Raw genomic sequence first — 18477 nt, forward strand, 5'->3', positions numbered from 1 at the left:
TTGCACGTGACCAGAAGTGCCTGTTGTTATGTCTTGTGTCCCAGACTCTTTGGTGGATAATAATCCTCTTCCAGAGCCAGCATCCCAAACCGTGTAATGCAGCAGGGTGAGCTCAGGGCACCAGCTATTATCCGGCCTTCCTGCAGTTAAAGCTTTCAATTGTTTTAGCCGGGTTGCTTTAAGAACTCCCTTGCAGAGTTCCAGTTCTGAGCCCGTGGGTCCCTAACTGCTCCGTGGTTGGTGGAAGTGCGCGTGGGTCCTGCATGCGGATGGATCTTTTGGGGAAAGTAGGCCAGGGTGAAACACGAGCTCCAGCAACAGGCTCAGCTGGGAGGGAAAACAGAAAAGGGGATTTCTGATTTGTCATCAGCACGTGCTGGCCTCTAGCGGCAACCAGTGTCAGAAACTTGTTTTTACACCTCTTGTGGAGAACATAATGCAATTGCAATGTTGAATCTGGGTCCTTCACTATACAAAGTGAAGTGGTGTTGGAAATGCCAGTCGTAGTGGTGCGGTGGCAGAGCAGGTGTACTTTCAATCTGACAAGAAACGGGATTTAATTCCCATCGGCTGTGCTGCCTTGAGCTGTGGAGGCTTATCTGGGGAATTCAGATTAGCCTATGCGCACTCCCAATACACGCTTTAGCTGGGTGACCCTTGGGCTAGTCACAGTCTCTTTCTTCGGAGCCTTCTCTCAGCTCCCACCTACTTTTTCTGCTACAGGGTGGTTTGTTGTGAGGTGGGAAATGGTAGGTGAGTTTGTAAGTCTCTTTGAGTCTCCTATATAGGAATGGGGATATAAATCCAACTCCTCCTTCTTCCCTCCCCTCCTTCTTTCTCCTCCGCCTCCTCCTACAGAACATAAGAACAAGCCAGCTGGGACTGTGACATCCAGAGTCCATCTAGTCCAGTTTCTCTGCATATTACTGCAGTGGCTCCACCAGGTGCCTTTTTTTGGAGCTCAAGCATGCAGGATGTGGAAAGCAATGGCCTTTCTCATGCCACTGTGACTCCTCCTTCTCCTCCTCCTCCTCCCTCCCTCCCTCCTCCTCCTCCCTCCTCCCTCCTCCTTCTTTCTTTCTTCTTCTTCTTCTTCTTTCTTCAGTTGGAACTAATGGCGACCCCTGGGTAGGGATTTTCAAGGCAGGAGACATTCAGAGATGGTTTGCTGTTGCCTCCCCCTACATTGTGATCCTAGACTTCCTTGGTGGCCTCCCAGCCAAATATTTTCCTTTGAGCAGGGTTCACTCCCTGTAGAAGCTTCTGGATGAGGTCAACTACTACCTGGGCCATCCACCCTCAAACCATCTCCTGCAGAATGATTTAAAAATATGAAACCACCAACTTTGATACGGAGCATGTCTCCCAGGTAGGAGGCAGAGGAAGGTTTTCCCCAGAATCCAGTATCTGAGATTCTTCTCAGTGGAGTCTGTGTGAAAAGTGGGGGCTCTCCCAGAAAGCTGTGATTCCTTCCCTGCCTTTCTGATTGCACTGATCATCAGCAAACAAGTCTGCTCCTCCTGCTTGCAGCGTGCTTGTTTCACAAGATGACGTGTTACGTTTTGGGCATTACTCAGTCAGAAACAGGGGCAGAGCAGAGTTCTCTGACCCACAGGGCACAGCCCCCTGGGAAGTGCTGCTCAAGGTGATTGAAATAAAGGGGAAGCATGCAAAAAAGATCCGGCCTCCCCCTAGTCTCCTTCCAACGAGCAGAAACCCACAGAAGGTGTGCCAGTTCAAAAGACCTCCCTGGGCCATTCCTGTTGCCCGTGAGGAGTGAAGTGCTTGTGCTCCTGATCCACTGATGCAGCCTGTCTCAAGTATCACGGAGTGCAGAAAACTACCTCTGGCTCTTCCAACAGCCTTTCTGTACCACAGAACAATGCTTGTTTACATGTAGGTAATTCCTGGAGTGCTGGAAATAGAGAGAGTGTAGAAATAGCATCACCAGTATTCCAGAGATCTTCATTTGTAGAAAAGGGACAAAGGGGCACTGGAAACCGTATTCTGGAGTCAGTGGAGAACCAGCAGCCTGAGAAAATCACTGTAAGGGGGGGCTCTCGGAATCCTAACCAGGACAGACAGTGCACATTCCTAAGGGGCTGAATGTGCCTCCCTTAATCCTTTTCTAAATGAAGATCTCTGTGTCGTCTGGTGACTGTTTTTCTGCACTTGCTTCCAGCCATGAGAGAAACATCTAGTGGGTTCTGCTCCTGGGAGCTGCCTGAAGCTCTCTTCATCAGCAGCTGCCTTTATTGTTCTTGATTCCCCACCCCATCTTTCTAAATGGATCTCCCCTTCCGCCTTGCTCAGACATCCCCAGCTGACGAAGACGGAGCCTGCAGTATTGATCAGTTGCCTGCACCGGCCTCCTCTCGCACAGTCAGCACAACTGTGCCAAGAAGCCAGATCACTCTGCAGAGCAGAGAGGCTGCAGAGGAGGCTGGACGCAGGAAGCAGAGGCTGCAGGAGGGCTGAGCCCCCTCCCGAGGGTACGTGGCCAGAGCCAGTCTCTGTCGGGCTATCTCAGTAGTGTCCCACTCCACCCCTTCTAGAGTGGAGTCCGTGGCTCTCCCTCCTCCACATTGTGGTCTGGTTCTGTTGCCAGGAATTGGGTGGTGGGTGGGGCTGGATCGTGCACACACTGAATGAAGAGAGCAGCAGCATTTGCAAGTCAGCTCTGGGCACCAAACTGTACCTTGCCCAGTGGTCTCCCATCCAAGTAGAGCAGGTATTGGGTGGTCGGCGTCCGGTTGCCTCGGGCCGCTCCCTGGGCCCAAGGAGTGGAGCGCATTTAATTTAGGTATACTTTTGAATACTTAGAATTATGCATTTCTAGAAACTGTCACACATCTTCGTTAGTGATAAAAGTTAATAATGAAAGGCCCACGCATGGTTGTCGCTTGCCCCTTTCGTGCTTTCTTTTGTTCGCTGACTGCAAGTTTTGAGGGGAGTGAGCAGGATTCCCTTTCGAGGCTGAGGTTGCACTCCGCTTCTGTGTGTTTTTTGTGTCCCTAAAAGAAAAGGACTTTGGAAGAGGGAAGCCCTGGAAGCTGGGTTATGGCGTTCCTGGCCCGTGGGGGGCAGCAAAAGGGGGTGGGTGGGTGGGGGCGATCAGAATAATCCACCAATATCAGGAAGCGGCTGATGCTCTTTGTTACTTGCACGTCTGTCCTCTTGAGGTTGGGGGCAAGGGAGAGAGGGTTGATCTTGTGGGCTGCAGTGGAGCTGTGTTTTCCAGCTGGGTTTCACGGCTGCCTTCCTTTCCCCAGGTTTGTCGTCAGCAATGGGGACTCTGAGGGAAGGCCAAGTGCCGCCTCTTTACCGCATCTTTCAGCTTGGAGAAGGCGAAGAGCTCACGCAGGTGCGTAACGGCTTCGGGCTGGTCTGGGGAGGGCGGTGTGAGCAAAGCGTGACGCGGAAACTTCTCGGGCCAATCAGTTGTAGGTAAACGGCGGGTTGGTTTAGGTCACTCCGTTGGCATTCCAGGGACCTGGTCCTCATGGTGACCTTGTCTTGCACCTCTGGTTGACGGAAGTAACGCTGGGCCAGCGGGCCATCTGCACACGTTCTTTTGAGCATCCTGTGGAGAAAGTCAGATTCTTCCTACTTCAGCCTTTCTCCCTGCTCAGGATTCAACTTCTCCCCCACCTTGTGTTGCTTTTATTCTAGGCAACCAGTTTAACCCCCCAGCCCCGGAAGAAGATGTGATCTATGACGATGTTCCTTATGAAAATGTGGACCCAAATTAGCTGTGTGGTAATCGGCAACTTTTCCGCCTCACATACTGGCGCCCTGCCTCGTATCGGGTTTCTATTTGCTCATGATCCTCCTTTATTCAGAGTTTTTCTGGGTTTCTTCTGCCTTTGGACATTCTTCTCATCACATCCTTCCATCCAAAATGCTCTCGAACCCCCACCTTGTACCTGTGTGATCGCAAGAGTCATGACATGGGCACACTCTTAAGCTCTGCTCACATGGTCCGAAAGTGAACTCAATGCAGGGAAGCCAGTGTGTACAAGAGCCGCCTCTGGTTTTTTTCTTGTACATTTGGTGAGTAATTCTTATCTTGTACTGTAATGCACATCTACAGCTAAACGCGGTGATTCTGGGGAGTAAAGCAGAGGGCTTAGACTGGGGCGCAAGACCACTCACCCCAACGGTCGAACTACTTCTCCTTTCCCCAAATGTGCAAGAGTTGTCTGTGTAGGCAACAGAGATTCATTGATTGTTTACTTGGGTAATCTAATACCCCTCCTCTCTGTTCAAGAACATCCAAGGCATCTTAACATCGACTTCTGGATATTAAAACCCAGGGCAAATACGATGCCAACTAAAACGGTCAACATTCTCATTCAGAAACTGGATCCTTCAGTAAAACAAACATCTGGCCAGCAATGTTAAACCCAAAAACATCAGGAGGCAACATCTGCAGTGCTGGAGTAGCACTTTGAATATGCTCAGATTCACTTTTTATCGTGCTTTGGGATTTTCAGGGGTTAAAATTTGAGACTTGCTGAATAGCTTGTGAGCAGAGCGTATGGAGTCTAATTTAATCCCTTCTTTCATTTTCTTCATCTACCTCTTGCATTCTCATAATTTGCAAGGACCGTCTGAGAACCCTGGTGGAGAATCAAGCTGCTTTTTTCTCCTTCTCCTTCTGAGTTAGATTTTAAACAACCTCCTTTTGCCGCATTCTTGGCTTTGTTGTGAATAACCGCTCTAAAAGCCCGTCAAGATGATTGAATTCCCCCAAAACTCTGCCTTGGAGAAATAAGCGGCATCTTCCCCTTTTTCCATCAAGGGTGCAGAGTCTGTGATAGCTGGGCTTCCTCAGGACTATGGGGTCACAGCTGAGGCTCGGTTCTGAACTCGGCCAAAATCCATTTTCTGGAATGAGACTTCCACTCAGTGGGAGTCCCTGCGACTAGAAGCCCAGATTTTCTGCTGATTAAAAGGCCATTTAGTACCCTTTAGTACCTGCCCTTTTGGGAGGCTCTGGCTGGTTTCTGGGATACAGGAGGCTCTTCATCTAGAACAGAGACTTCCAGGCCTCCAGATAAGGTGGGATCATACTCATTGCTTTCCGCCAGCATGGCCAATTGGCCATGCTGGCAGAGGCTGATGGGAATTGTAGTCCATAACATCTGGAGTGCCAAAGGTTCGCCACTATGGATCTAGAACAGGGGTGGGCAATTATTTTTTCCATGGGGCCGCATAAGAAACAGAAAATATTGTGGAGGGCCGGCCCAAAAGGCAGGGAGGCGAGGCGCTTTTGAAAGCCCCGCAGAAGCCGGCAGCCAAGGCAACCAGCTTCTGTGGGGCTTTCAAAGACACCTCGCTCCCCAGCACAGCAAGGGGGCCAGTGAGGGTCATCCGGCGGGCCGGATGTGGCCCGCGGGCCGTATAATGCCCAGGTCTGATCTAGAACAATGCTGGAATCTGTGTGGCTGAACCTGAGATTCTTTTGCCTCTCTGAACCTGACTAGTATTTGTTCACAATCTAATACTTCAAGATCATATTACCAGCATGTGTCTGTGTCCATCATCTTTCTGGGCGCGGGGGCCAGGATCAGCCTTTTCTTCTCCATCCACGCCGTGTCTTCTTTTCTCCTTTCGCTTTCTGTCTGTCTCTTATCATTTTGAAATCTCGTATATTCCATTTAAGCTTCGTCTCTTCTTCTTCTTCTTCCCCTTTGGACGATCTTATTCAGAAATCTCAAATCCAGCCCTCCCCACTGTTTTATCCCCACTGGCCTTCCAGGCCTTTCCTGAAGGCGCTGTCTTGCGTTCCCTTTCCAGATTCAGAGAGAAGTCTGATTTATGAGGATGTCCATCAAGAGAAAGAGTCGCAGGAGGCCGAGGACCTCGGCTGGAACTCCAGTGAGTTTGAAAGCTACAGCGAGGACTCCGGGGGAGAGGCCAAGCCGGAAGTAGAGACAGCGAAGCCAAAGGTGTCCTTTCAGCCAAAGGTAAGGGAGGGCAGAGGAGGAAGAGGATCATGTTCTCCAGTTGGTGGCCCCGGAGTCACTCCAGCAAAAATGCCTCTCGGGCACCAGGCTGATTCCGCACTTGGAGCTCTTGGCAGGGATGAGCTGACTTTCCCCTCCCTCCCTCCCTCCCGCCCTTCATTCTTTTGGACATTTTCCCACCTACGAGTCCTGGCTCCCAGTGCAAAGGCAAACAGCTGTTTCTCGTCCTCCCCTTCATCCTTCATTCTGGGTTAACTGGCAGGAATTATAGAGCTAATTCCGGAATGGGCCCAACTGCCAGCCGCTGCCCTTTGGGGCCGTTTGCACCTTCCTCCCTCCCCCATTGCCAGTGCGAGTTGTGCAGGGCTAAAACATGTGCAGCACGATTAAGAGGGTGTATCAATGCACGTGGGGGAGAGGGTCAGTAGGGCAGAGAGGGAGGAGAATGCCCCGAAGGTGTGGAAGGAACCGTGAGCTGAGGCCAGCTGGGCGCACTGATCTGTGCCTCGTTCGGAAAGGACGGGGCGTTGGCTCCATTTTAGGAACAAGATACGGAAATTTGGCGTGCCAAATGCTGGAGGTGTCCCCAGCTCTCACGAGAGGCCTTTTGTCCACGACTGGCAGCAGCTCTGCCGGGTCTCAGACTGAGAGAGGTCTTTCCCCAGGGGTGGGAGCGCAGAGGCGTCCGGCCAGGACTTGCTCGAAACCTGCTGTGAAGCTGAGGGCAGCCGCTGGTGCTCCTTGTGTTGCCTGCTCACTGGGCTCTCTCTCTCTCTCTGCCTCTCTCTCCCTCCCGCTTCTGCTGCTGCTGCTGCTGCTGCTGCTGCTTCTCCTTCTGTGCTGGCTTTTGGGGGTGGAAGCTTTCTCCAGACCTGCACAGGCTCAAGGAGAGATACTCCAGGACTAAGAGGGACTTTCTGGCTTTGAAAGTTGGGGGGAGAGACATGCAGGAGCTGAAGCACAGATACGATTGCAAGGTACTGCCCTTCGTCTTCTTCTACTTCTTCTTCCCGGCCCTCTCTAAGGTGGCCTTCTTGCTGTCTGGGCACGACACGCTCTCTGTTCCACCTTCCCCTGTGCCTGCTCTGCTTTTCCTGCTTTGCAGACATTAACCGCCTTTACAGAAAAAAGTAACTTTGAGCTGGCAGTTTGCAGGGCGGTTTTTTGGCCTGAGTTTAAGGAGGGGGCCGTTGAGTCAAGCTGGAAACAGCTGGGAGGTGAACGGGGCCCCCTTCCCCAAGGAGCTGGTAGAGCCAGGGAATCGGCAGAACCTGGAGAGGAAATGGAAGCAGCATCATGAGGAGATGTACCTGCCTCTGATGCGTTTGTGGTGCAATCTGTGCCGGACTGTGGCCAGTGAGATGCTCGAGCATTCACACATGCACACAGTCATAACCCTGAATACAAGCCGGAGCCCCGTGCACTGGGATTCGATGCCACGGAATTTTATTTCTTTATTTACTAAATGTACACCCTGCCAGTCTCCCCAGTGGAAACTCAAAGTAGCTCACATCCTTCTCCTCTCCTGTATTTTATTCTCACAGCAACCTTGTGAGGTAGGTTAGACTGAGAGCGCGTGAGCGAGATTTCCCAGCAACCTTCCAAAACAGAGTGGGGCTTTCAAGCCCCCCCCCCCCCCAATTCCAGTCTGGCACTCTGTCCGCTCCATCACACTGGCTCTCTCATTTAGACGGGTTTTTTGTTGCTGACAATAAGCTTGGAGATACCAATCTTAAGGCAGTGAGATTAATCAATTGAAACTGTTCCCCAGTTACAAAGACCTGCAAGGCTAATTGGCAGCGGATTTCAAAAAGGGTAACATTATTTAGAAGAGGCCTTCCGCTCTGCGCTCCAGCGAATGCCTCTTCTGCCGCAGGACTTGCTGTGAGACAAATGAACATCTGTAGGGGGGGGGGGGGGAAGGATTTTGTCCCCTCCAGAATGATGACTCTTTATTTAATAATTAAAACTCCCATGACCGGGCTTCCTTTAATGGAATGTCAACCTGTCTTGGCACTTTGAAAAGTTACCCCCTCCTCAGCCTGAAGCCCCCCCCCCCCAAAAAAAAAAACCCCATTCAAAAGGTGTATTGAGCTCTTGTAATCTTTCAGGCATTTCTCCAAATGGAAGGGGAGATGGGAGGGGGAGGCGTCCTTTTGTCCCCGAAGGAGACGGACAATGAAAGGGCTGAGTGCTTTTCAGCGGGAGATGCCGTGTTTCTCACCCATCTCCCCTCCTTCCCGATCCTGCACAGATGACCCAGCTGATGAAAGCAGCCAAGAGCGGCACCAAGGATGGGCTAGAGAAGACCAAGATGGCCGTCATGCGGAAAGTGACTTTCTTGCACAAGAAAGAAGTCCCAGGTAAGGCTGCATTTTCCTTCAGGCTGGAGGTCTGTCCGGGGTTTGGCTGAGTGACACAAGCAAGCAAGCAGATGGACAAAAGCCCAAGACTCCCCAAAAGGGATCCGTACCCTGAGAAGCACGTCAGGCGGAAATGTGGACAGGAGCAAACTACTTAATTTAACGCCCTCTCAGTTTAAAAACTGAAAATGCTCAGGCAGTTTCTGACAGAGATACAAGTCAAAGGAGTGTAATATGTCCTTCTCCTCTCCTGTATTTTATTCTCACAGCAACCTTGTGAGGTAGGTTAGACTGAGCCCTCTGGGGGTAGGGCGGTTTACCAAATCAAATAAATAGATAGATAGATAGATAGATAGATAGATAGAATAGATAGAATAGATAGAATAGATAGAATAGATAGAATAGATAGAATAGATAGAATAGAGAGAATAAATAGATATAAAATAACCGATGGCAGTTAAAACAGGAGAAGACAGAAGCGCTGAAACCCCTTCCTCGGTAGATCAGTGGGTCAGAGAGAATGGGCAAGGGGATGTACAGGCTGGCCTGTCAGATAAAAGTGGCTGTAGCAACCCTGAGAGATCCAGTGAACCAGGCAGCATGGAGTGAAGTTTGCCAAGGATCGGGGAGGAGAAACAGGACGCAGGGGGTGTCCGGAAAACCCCCTGGCCAATAACAAGGTCTTAACTTGGAGGAGAGGTGAAATCCCGCTTGGTGCCGGGGCTGTTGGATGAACAAACAGAGTAGGACCACCAGCAAAACTGCCCAGAGGGGTGAAGATGGGCCTTTTTGGGGGTGGGTGGGAGGGGGAAGCTGGCGTCTCACAGATATTCTGAGGGGGGGGGGGAGGGTGTGAGATGCTTTTGGGAAGCCCCACAAAGAGTCATATACGCTGAGGGCATGCCCCTGTTCTTCCTTCTGGGCTGTGCAGAGCCTGCAAATAAATAATTAGCATGGGTGGCTGTGCAGAATTAAACCACCCTGTATTTGCCCCGTCCCTGTGTGGATGGAGGCACTCGCTGTGGCCAGGAGCAACTTGAGGCCTTTGCTTCAGGCTTCTGATTCCTGTAGGTGGCACCATTTTCCTGAGCCCCACCTGCACGCTTCCATCCTGTCCTTGAAGGAGTGAGCTGATCTTTTTGGGCAGTCCTTTTTGGCCCTCCCCTCCCCCCAATATCTGCAGCTCCTCCGGGCTGGTGGTACCTCTCGGGGGCCTGAATTGTTGCACCGCAGGAGCCCCCTCTCCTCCTGCACGGGCTGGCTCTCCCTCTCTCACTTCTTCTGAGCCCTGAGAGCTGGTGTGGTGTAGCGGTTAAAATGTGGGAGTAAGAGCGGGAGGGCCAAGTTCGAATCCTCACTTAGCCTTGGAAGTTGACTGGATGGCCTTGGGCCTGTGGCATGCAGCCCCCAGCTACTTTGCACGTTTCTTATGGGGATACGAGGAAAGAGAGAGAATGATTAACGTCAGCTGCTTTGGATCCGTTTGAGGAGAAAAGCGGGGTAGAAATTAAGCAAGTGATAAATGACCTCCTGCAAGTTGTGTGGCCTCCAAAGAAGTTTCACGTGTGCAGGCTGGGCCAGGCTCCTTGGCCTCCCTCTCTTGGAAGTTGCAATGTGCTAAGGAAGGATGGTGCAGCCAGTCTTCAAATGACCGCAGGAAGCCCCCCAGAAGTGGGTCCAGTTCCCACACTTTCGATTCAGAAACCTGCCCCATTCGCCTCGCAAGGTTTGAATGCTTTTCTGCTGGATCTGATGTTTGCCATGACCTGCTGAAGAGGTCAGGCGGGGCCAAAGCCGGGCTCACCTCCCCTCACCTGTGCTCATGTTTGAGGCTACAAATCAGAGCCTTCAAATGTGCAGTTGTGCAGAGGAAGTGATGTGGTTGCCTCTGTCACACTGACTTTGGCCCTCAGATGGCTGAGAGGCTTCCCGCCTGTGATCCCTGCTCTTTCAGTTGCAGGGTTCAGACCTCTGCGGTTTCAGATAGCCCATGGATCTACACCCCACCAGCCCCTGCCAGCATGGCCAATTGGGACTGATGGGATTAGTAGTCCATGAACATCTGGAGAGCCGCAGGTTGCAGACTCCAGAGCTAGAGGGAGTGACAGGGAGAGGGCCCGCCACAGCTGTGGGTCTTCCAGGAAACAACTCATTTAATCACTACATAAAGCTAAGTTTCGTTTTCACCTTCCTGCTTTCCTGTGAGTAACCAGCCAAATCCCCCTGTGTGGCAGACGCAGCAGAGATGCTTCCTGCAAAATTTGTCCCGGAAATCTAATGTTTGGTGTCGCTGTTTTCGCACCCCTCTGACACAGCCCTCTCTGTTGTCGCTTTGCTTCCATGGAGATCTCTCTGGGATCAAAATGTGCTGCCTCTTTATCAACACCCCCCCTTAACCCCCCCCCCCTTGTCACCATAAAGAGAAGGTGCAGGAGAAGCTGTTTTCAGAGGAAGTGACCTCATCACTGCAGTTAAAATGTTCTCCAGGGAACTTGGTGGCTGAGGGTTGAGAGTATCTGCTGGGAAGCTGATCACCATACTCATTGTGGGGAAAGTGTTTTTATCTTTGAAACCAGGTGGGCTGATTTCAGTCTAGTTATTACATTTTTTACTGAACTCTGCCCAGGTCTGGTGATGTGTTCAGTTCATAAGCAAAAAGCTCTTAACAGAGCAGGCATAACGTGTCAGGGATCCTGAATTCTTGCTTAATAAATATTTATTTGTTTTATTTATTTCTTAGACTTTTATACCGCCCTGTCCCCGAGGGGCTCCGGGCGGTGTACAACATATAGATATAATACAATATAGGATAGCTAAAACCTTTGAAAGCAGCGATAAAAACAATGAAAACTAACTCTAATAAATATGCAATAAATACTAGTAAAAATATGAGTGGCGTCCAGCATTCTATTTTCTAAGTCCTCTCCCCAAAAGGAAGAGATGGCGAGTCCCGTTGGATGACAGACGGCCCGGATGTCAGGGGCCAAAGGAGGGGGGGGGGGCACCATCAGCAGCCGGTTCCTCCAAAGGCCCGGCGGAACAACTCCGTCTTACAGGCCCTGCGGAACTCACCAAGGGCCCGCAGGGCCCGGACAGTCGGAGGGAGAGCGTTCCACCAGGCCGGGGCCAGAGCCGTAAAGGCCCTGGCCTGCGTGGAGGCCAGCCGCATCCCCGAGGCAGCCTTGCAGCCTTCAATCCATTTCTACCCTATCCTGTGTCTTGGCAAGAATCTTAGCCCCTCTGTGGTGCCACAGACGTTGGCCAGGGACCCTTCAGTGTGCTGGATCTATGCCAAAGCCACTGCGGCACAGCGGTAGTGTCGGTGGTGACTGCAGCCGATCCCCCCCCCCCCTTTCTTGGGCAGTGTGTGGCTTGATTCCCTTGATCAAGTTGTTGCAACCAGTTTCCGTCTGCAACAGTGACCACTCTCTCGGATTGTGGTCTGGATCACAAGGGGCAGTCTGTGTTTGGGGAAAGCTGGCGAGTGAATGGTCCAGTGCTGTACTCTGCTTGCTTTGTGAAGCTTCCTGGAGCCTGGTCTCCATCAGAACGAGATGTTGGAGGATACTGAACTTGGATACATTTCCCCCCAGTAATAATACTTTCTTGTAACTGGGCAGCGGGCACGGCAAGCACAGAGTCAGGCGTGTCTTTCGTCAGACAGGGTACAAACATCGTCCCTCGTTTCCAGAAAGCGAGGAGGGTCTTAACTGGGTGGGCTGCTCTGGGGAGGGAGCCCCGAAGAGGACCGTTACTGTCAAGAAGCACGGCACAGATTGTGAAAGCAGACTCTTGAATTGTGCATTTACATGGCACGAGATGGCACAAAGTTCCCCTCTTTGCAACTCCATCTGCTGTGCAGAGATCTGAGGGCGTCCCCAGGACAAGACGTCCGTGACCACAAAGACCACTTCCTCCGTCCTTCCAAGCGATTGCAAAACCGGGGTGGGGTGGGGGGGGCTGAAGAACTTGCTGACATGGATGAAAAGCACCGGGGGGGGGGCACTGACTGGGGGGCTCTTTTGTGTTTTAAACATCTGTACTGATTTTTAAAAAAATATCAACTGGCAAGAAAGGGAGGACTTGCCGGGGGTGAGGCGGCCCTGGGGACGGTGCTGGAGCCCAGCACGGCCTCTGAGAGCTCTGCTCACTGACAGGCGTGGGGGCTCGTTGGGAACGGATGGGAGTCCAAGCGGTATCTTCTGGTAAAGCTTCTGACTTTGTAGGGGACGGAGAGCCCAGCCGGGCGGCACCAGAGATGGGACGCAAGCGCTCTCTCTCCTGGACTGGGGAGCTTTCCAAGGCCCACAAGCCGTGCTCAGAGAGAGGTACTGATCCAGCTGCCCTGGCCTGGATCCTGTCTTCGTCCAGCATGGTTGAGTGGTGACTGTTGGAAGGCTTCTGCCTCTAGGAGAGGAAGGCTGGAGCTCAAGCTCTCTGAAATCTTGGCAGTCTGTACATGCTCAGGGATACCCTTGCCACGCAAAGCGTGTGGAGACCCTGCTTAGACCCAGCCTTGCCTCCTGCACGCTGCATGTATGGCAGCTGTCTGTTGTGATGCTATATGGGGCGAGGCACTCTGTATTTTCTCAGAGGCCCTTTTCCCTATTTAACCTGCCGACTGCGCTAGAGGAAAAACAGCCAGCACACAGGGGTAGAAGAACGTGCGGGACAATCTTCTCTCCCTGCTGCAGGCATAAAGGCGGAGGCCGGGGAGCCCCAGGTGAAGAGAGAGCCCTTCTGCCGTGCCTGTCTGGTAGAAGACCTCTGGGCCCATGCTCTGCATAAGCTCTGCGTGGCACCAACAGGCACCCAGCGTGGCAGTGGAGCTGGGGGTGGGGAAGGGTCTTTAGTGCGAAGGCCGCAGCTTCCAGGGTGGGGGGGATCAGCCCTTGTGCTCCAACTGAAGCTCCAGAGAGCCAGCTGGGATTCTTGCCTCTGTGCCCTCTGGCTTTGCTCGCTGCCGTGACGCTGGCTTGTCAGTGGATTGTGCTCGGAACAATTGTCGTGTTGTGCTGCTGACCTTCCTTCCAGCACCCCTGCCCCACCCCCACCCCACCCCACCCCGTTCTCCTTCCTCGCATTTCAGATGGTGTGCTCTATGGTGGGGCAGTGATCTGCGCCCTTTCGTTGGCGTGAGTGTGTGTGTGTTGATTTTGCTTTGCAAAGTGTCAAGTAACTGGCCTGTCATTTGCCAAGTGAAACAAGAAAAACACCCCCTTTTTTTCATGCTGTATTTCTTTTGTTGGTTATTTTGGAAAACATTTTCATTGATCATACCGAACAAAAGTCTTGGACTCAGGCAGGGACGCACGCGCGCACACGCATGCCACTGGCAGGCTGAGCCTTCCGCCACTTCTTGTGGCCCGTGAGTCAAGGGTGTCAGTCGGCAGTTTAGGCCTGCCAGATTGGTTGTTGTGATTTTTTCCCCCTGGAAGCATGGAGTGTCACACGCTTGCGGCTGTGGCTGCCCGGATTGCTGCTTGCTGGGGGTCCAACGTTGCTGCTCCCCTCCTCCTCCTCCTCCTCCTCCTCTCTGTCCCTCTCTGAAGCTGCTTCCGTTCTGGGCCCTCCTCCCTGGGCGGCCAGCATCCTGAACGAGCCGAGCAGCTGTTCCAAAATTAGGGAAGGAAAAAGGTCAGCGTTGCCATCGCTGGACTATTCCTGTCCCCCCTCCAATTTCCACCCCCTCCCCCTCCTCTGCCAGCGCAGCGCAGCCTGGGTCCCTGGGCCCTTTCCTGCCACCCAGCCCTGCCTGAGCAGCTGCTGCTGCGTAGAGCTCTGGCACATAAGACTTGCAGCTCAAATGGGAACTGAGTCGGTGTGAGGAGGAGGAAGTGGAGAGACGGGCCAGGCTCTCTGGCAGGGCTGGGGGAGACGGGCGGCCGGGGGGCCATGTGGAGGAAACGGCATCGCCTCAGCAGGAACCACGTTGCGGTCCACGACTCTTCCTCCTCCTCTGCCTCTTCGTCTGCCTCAGGTAAGGCTTTGCCTCCCTCCTGGCTGTTGCCTCCTTGTCTGAGTGTCTTTCTTTGCTTTGCTTCTTTTTGGTATGCTCAGGAACCCTGTTCCTTTGGGGCATTCTCAGCCACAGGGGGACTTTTCTGTGCTTAAGCCCCCTGCTCTGCAGGCCCCGATCCACACAGAGCTGCTGCTGCTTCATCCTAAGGGGATGAAGTCTTTGAGCCTGGAACCAAAAGCTTGCTGTAAATCATGTTGAGTCAGGCCGTGTGTTTTGGGTTCTGCCCAGCAGCTGCTTTATGAATCCTTTGCCTTTGCCTGCCTCACTGTTGGTCGCTGCCCAAGCAGGGCTTCTATTCCAGAGCTCCCTCCCACGGGGCCTGCCTGACTCCACATCTGCTCTGACTGGCCGTGGTTCTCCGGTGGAGACCTGGCCGTTTCCTGCAGATTCCTGTGCTCCAACACCCAGCAATGACCACTGCCGTGAGGTTAAAGCAGGTTTCATGTGGACTTTGTGCTGGTGCGGTCTGTCTGATGCCGCCATGCTTTGTGTGTGTGTCTGGGGAGGAGTCCACTTTTTCAGAGGAGTTCTTTTGTTACCCTCGGTACTAAAACTATGCTCGGTCTTGCTTAAGCCCGGTCTCTCCTGAATATGTGCAAAGCAGCCCTTCCTGAGAGGGGAAGGCAAGATCTTGCACTGGGTTGTGCAGGATGAAATGAAGTGGGCACGAGAAAACACTGTGTGCTGCCGGAGCAACACTGGTGATCTTGCGCTGGACTGTTGTCTGTGGGGAGAAAGCCATGTCTTCGTTGTGAACAGTTGTGGCATTACCGTGGCAATAATATAAGGTCGCCTGAAATAAAAGGATGACGCCGCTGTCCGGCATGCCCCCAAAGCATCCTGGGAGCTAGACTGAGCTGCGGCGATTTGTTTTGAAGGCTTTTGGTTGCTCTTGTTTTGACCACAGGCTGTTTTGTACACAGTAACATCCCCTCCTAGGGAAAGTGTAGAGCTGGTTTGCCGCCCCAAATACGGGTGTGGCTTCAAGCTTGAACTTCTTTACAATTCGGGCGCTTCTTAGACACGGCCAAGCAAAGTCCTTCTGTGTGTGGGAATCTGCATGAGCTGTCTTTTGGCTCACTGGACCTCAGCCTTCGTTCCTTTCGTTGCCTTCGCTTCTCTTCCCTTCCTTCGCTCTTTCCTTTCCTTTCGTTTCGCTCGTCAGCTCGCTCACAGGCTCGCTCTTCCTCGCTTCCTTCCTTCGCTTCCTTCGCTCGCTCCTCTTCGCTCCTTCCTCTTCCTTCCTTCCTTCCTTCCTTCCTTCCTTCCTTCCTTCCTTCCTTCCTTCCTTCCTTCCTTCCTTCCTTCCTTCCTTCCTTCCTTCCTTCCTTCCTTCCTTCCTTCCTTCCTTCCTTCTCATTCCCTGTTCACCCCTTCTCACATGCAGCAAAATGTTCCCCTCCCATGGACATTCTTCTCTGGCCTCTTCCCTGTTGCTTCGCTTTTGCTTTCCTTTTCTTGCCCCTCCTTTTCTTCACCCTGCCCCGCCCCTGCCTCACACTTCTCCTGCTGGTTGACCTGGCCTTCCCTTAGCATCCCTCAGCCTCTGCTCCCCACCTCCTTCCAGCATAGAACCTCTCCTGCCCTTAGTGGCTGCATCATGAACACTTTCCCCTTCGGCCAGCTATCTTGCAGTCCACAAAATAGAAAACAGTGTGCCAAGCACAATGCAATAGAACTGAACAACTCAAAAATTCAAAATTGGCACACTGACCTGGATTTGTATGTAGACATCATTTACAAAAAATTCAAAGCAACATTTACTCAGTTATTTTTCATTGTTATTACACATATGTAAATCCACTTACACTAATGTTAACCTTATTCTAATATACTATAATAAGAAAATTAAAGTGCATAATATATATATAAAGTGCCAGTGTCAATAAATCATATCAAAATACAATTTCATCATTTCGTACAAGATATAATGACAAGGTCCATATGTGACTCTAAACTAATGAGTTCCAAAATTTTCTAGTATGTCCATATTTTATATGGTTTCAAAATGGAACTACACAAATTTTCACCAGCTGTATTGACAGTCATTCACAAGTCCATATGAGACCACACTGTTCAATTCCAACAGAAATTTTATATCTCCATTTTTTTTTGTATGTTCCAAATTGAACTTCACAACAGAGCTGATATCTCCTGTGCCTTGAGTCCATTCATAGATGGTACATGTTCCTTGAACCTTGGGGAAAGGGGAGAGGGAGTTCCTATTTCCATGAGGACTTCAGGTTTTGAAGCCAGCAACCGGGTTTTCGGAAAGCACCTGTGCTGGTGGGCCGGCAGCTCTGAACGTGTGTGATGCAGAAGCTCAATGTATCTGAGAAATTGTCCCTCTGTGGGACATTTGAAGACACTAACTGTTGCTTGTTGGTAACAAACAAAATATTTTCAGTATTTTGGATTTTTTCCCCACTGGGTGAATTTTGCTTGTCCTCCAGGCGACTCGGAAGAGGAAGAGATGGGGTTCCTGGAGGTCTCTGTCACAGACATGAAACAGCCGCTTCCCGAACTGGGCCCGATGCCGGAAGGACTGAGCCCTCAGCAGGTGAGTGTGGGGCGCGTGGCTCGGGCCTCGTTCAAGCTTATGACAGCCACCCACTCCAAAGAGGTGCGGGCTCATTCAGAGAGGGACTCTGTTTCCGAAGAAGCCCCGGAACTTTGGCCCCTTCTGCACATGCAAAATAATGTGTTTTCAAACCACTTTCACAACTGTTTGCAAGTGGATTTTGCCATTCCGCACAGCTTCAAAGAGCACTGAAAGCAGTTTGAAAGTGCATTATTCTGCATGTGCCGAACGAGCCTTAGGTTCTTGTGCTGTTGAAGAGGTATTCAGCTGCCGGGGCTTTTCAGTTCAGAAAACGGTCACTAGAGGGTGCTTTCAAGGCAACTGAGCGGGGGCAGAGGTGGTTTGTCGTTGCCTTCCTCTGAAGAGTCTCCCTTGAGCTGTAGTAGACTCCAGTTGTGAATCAGTTGTTGGGCAGATCTTGTGAGTGAATATGCACAGCCATTTATCAAGTGGAACCTCCCCCCCAAACATTTGGCAAATGCTCAAAAGTTAAAAGTTGCAGGAAGGCAGAGGGAGAGAAATCTTTGTGTTTCTCACGCTTACCTGTAGTCTTGAATACATTTGCAGAATTTAAACTATGCCACCTTCTCTGGCCTGGACGAGCTCTGGGCACGTAAAAGGAGCTCCCTTTTCCTCCCTGTGGAGCGAGGCTGGAGTAGAGATGGCAGCATGTTCTAAAACTGTGCTGCGGCAGCCACGGTAAAGGACTGGTGGTGTAGGTGGGGCCGGCAGAGGGCCCATTCTCCCGCAGGAAGCCTGCGATTGGCAGAGTCTGGGGTGGATACGAAGGGTGGCTGCAGAGAAGGACGCTCAGAGGGACAAGTCCAGGTAGACTTCAGGAGAGGGAAGCTGCCCCCCCCCCCCCCCAGTATTTAGTAAGTCATGACTTTTGAGGTTTTTTGCTTCTGTAAGAAGGGACTTTTTCAGAGCTCAGCAACAGTTTGTTTCGTTATCTGTTGCCAAAACTCTGTGCCAGAATGCTTGTGATCACATGGAGAGCGCCTCTGAAAACATGCAGGTGTCTTTCTTGGCCTGTTTCATCCAGGTCTCTGGTCCTGGGGAACGGGGCTTCCGGGATACAGAGAGGAGCAGAACTGGGCCTGGGTTGGTTTTCTGAATGCTGATGATGATTTGGACTCTTTTGCCTCTCTCTGGATCGTTCCTCTCTCACTCTGTGTCCTCTTCCTCCTTGCGCCTGCAACAGGTGGTCCGGCGTCATATCTTGGGTTCCATTGTGCAGAGCGAGAGGAGCTACGTGGACTCCTTGAGGCGGATCCTGCAGGTGAGCCTTGTTCCTCATGTGCCTTTCGCCCTCCTCCAACCTCAGAAGTGCCAGCCTCCTCCTCCTCCCCCCCCCCCCGCATGACACTATTCAGTTGGTGTGGAATCCTGGGTGGAAACATCAGGAAATTGGTTTTTTTTAAAAAAAAATTATTGAACAGTTTGAGAAAATGACTTTTTTCTGTCTAGGTATCAAAATTTGTTTTAGAACAAGAGGCCTGTGATAATGGGGAGGACACACCCAAACTGTTCGGTGGC

At 51.7% G+C, this 18477-nt stretch overlaps 1 protein-coding gene across 9 annotated transcripts in view; it reads left to right on the forward strand.

The window, feature by feature from the left end:
• The window catches only part of ARHGEF10L (Rho guanine nucleotide exchange factor 10 like), a 77671-nt gene that overhangs the window by 17501 nt on the left and 41693 nt on the right, over positions 1–18477 (forward strand). For 3 of the 9 annotated variants that reach the window (XM_048518830.1, XM_048518829.1, XM_048518831.1), the window contains exons 5-11: positions 3273–3356; positions 5797–5972; positions 6833–6949; positions 8227–8335; positions 12562–12663; positions 16811–16917; positions 18143–18220. In XM_048518830.1, coding sequence (XP_048374787.1) covers positions 3287–3356; positions 5797–5972; positions 6833–6949; positions 8227–8335; positions 12562–12663; positions 16811–16917; positions 18143–18220 — 759 coding nt within the window. In that variant the 5' untranslated portion in view covers positions 3273–3286. Of the gene's footprint in view, positions 1–3272; positions 3357–3668; positions 3760–5796; positions 5973–6832; positions 6950–8226; positions 8336–12561; positions 12664–16810; positions 16918–18142; positions 18221–18477 lie in introns of those variants that run through there. The other 6 variants (XM_048518832.1, XM_048518833.1, XM_048518835.1 and 3 more) reach the window with 4 other exon arrangements.

Source organism: Sphaerodactylus townsendi, linkage group LG16 (genome assembly GCF_021028975.2).
Source record: "Sphaerodactylus townsendi isolate TG3544 linkage group LG16, MPM_Stown_v2.3, whole genome shotgun sequence".
NCBI lineage: Eukaryota > Metazoa > Chordata > Lepidosauria > Squamata > Sphaerodactylidae > Sphaerodactylus > Sphaerodactylus townsendi.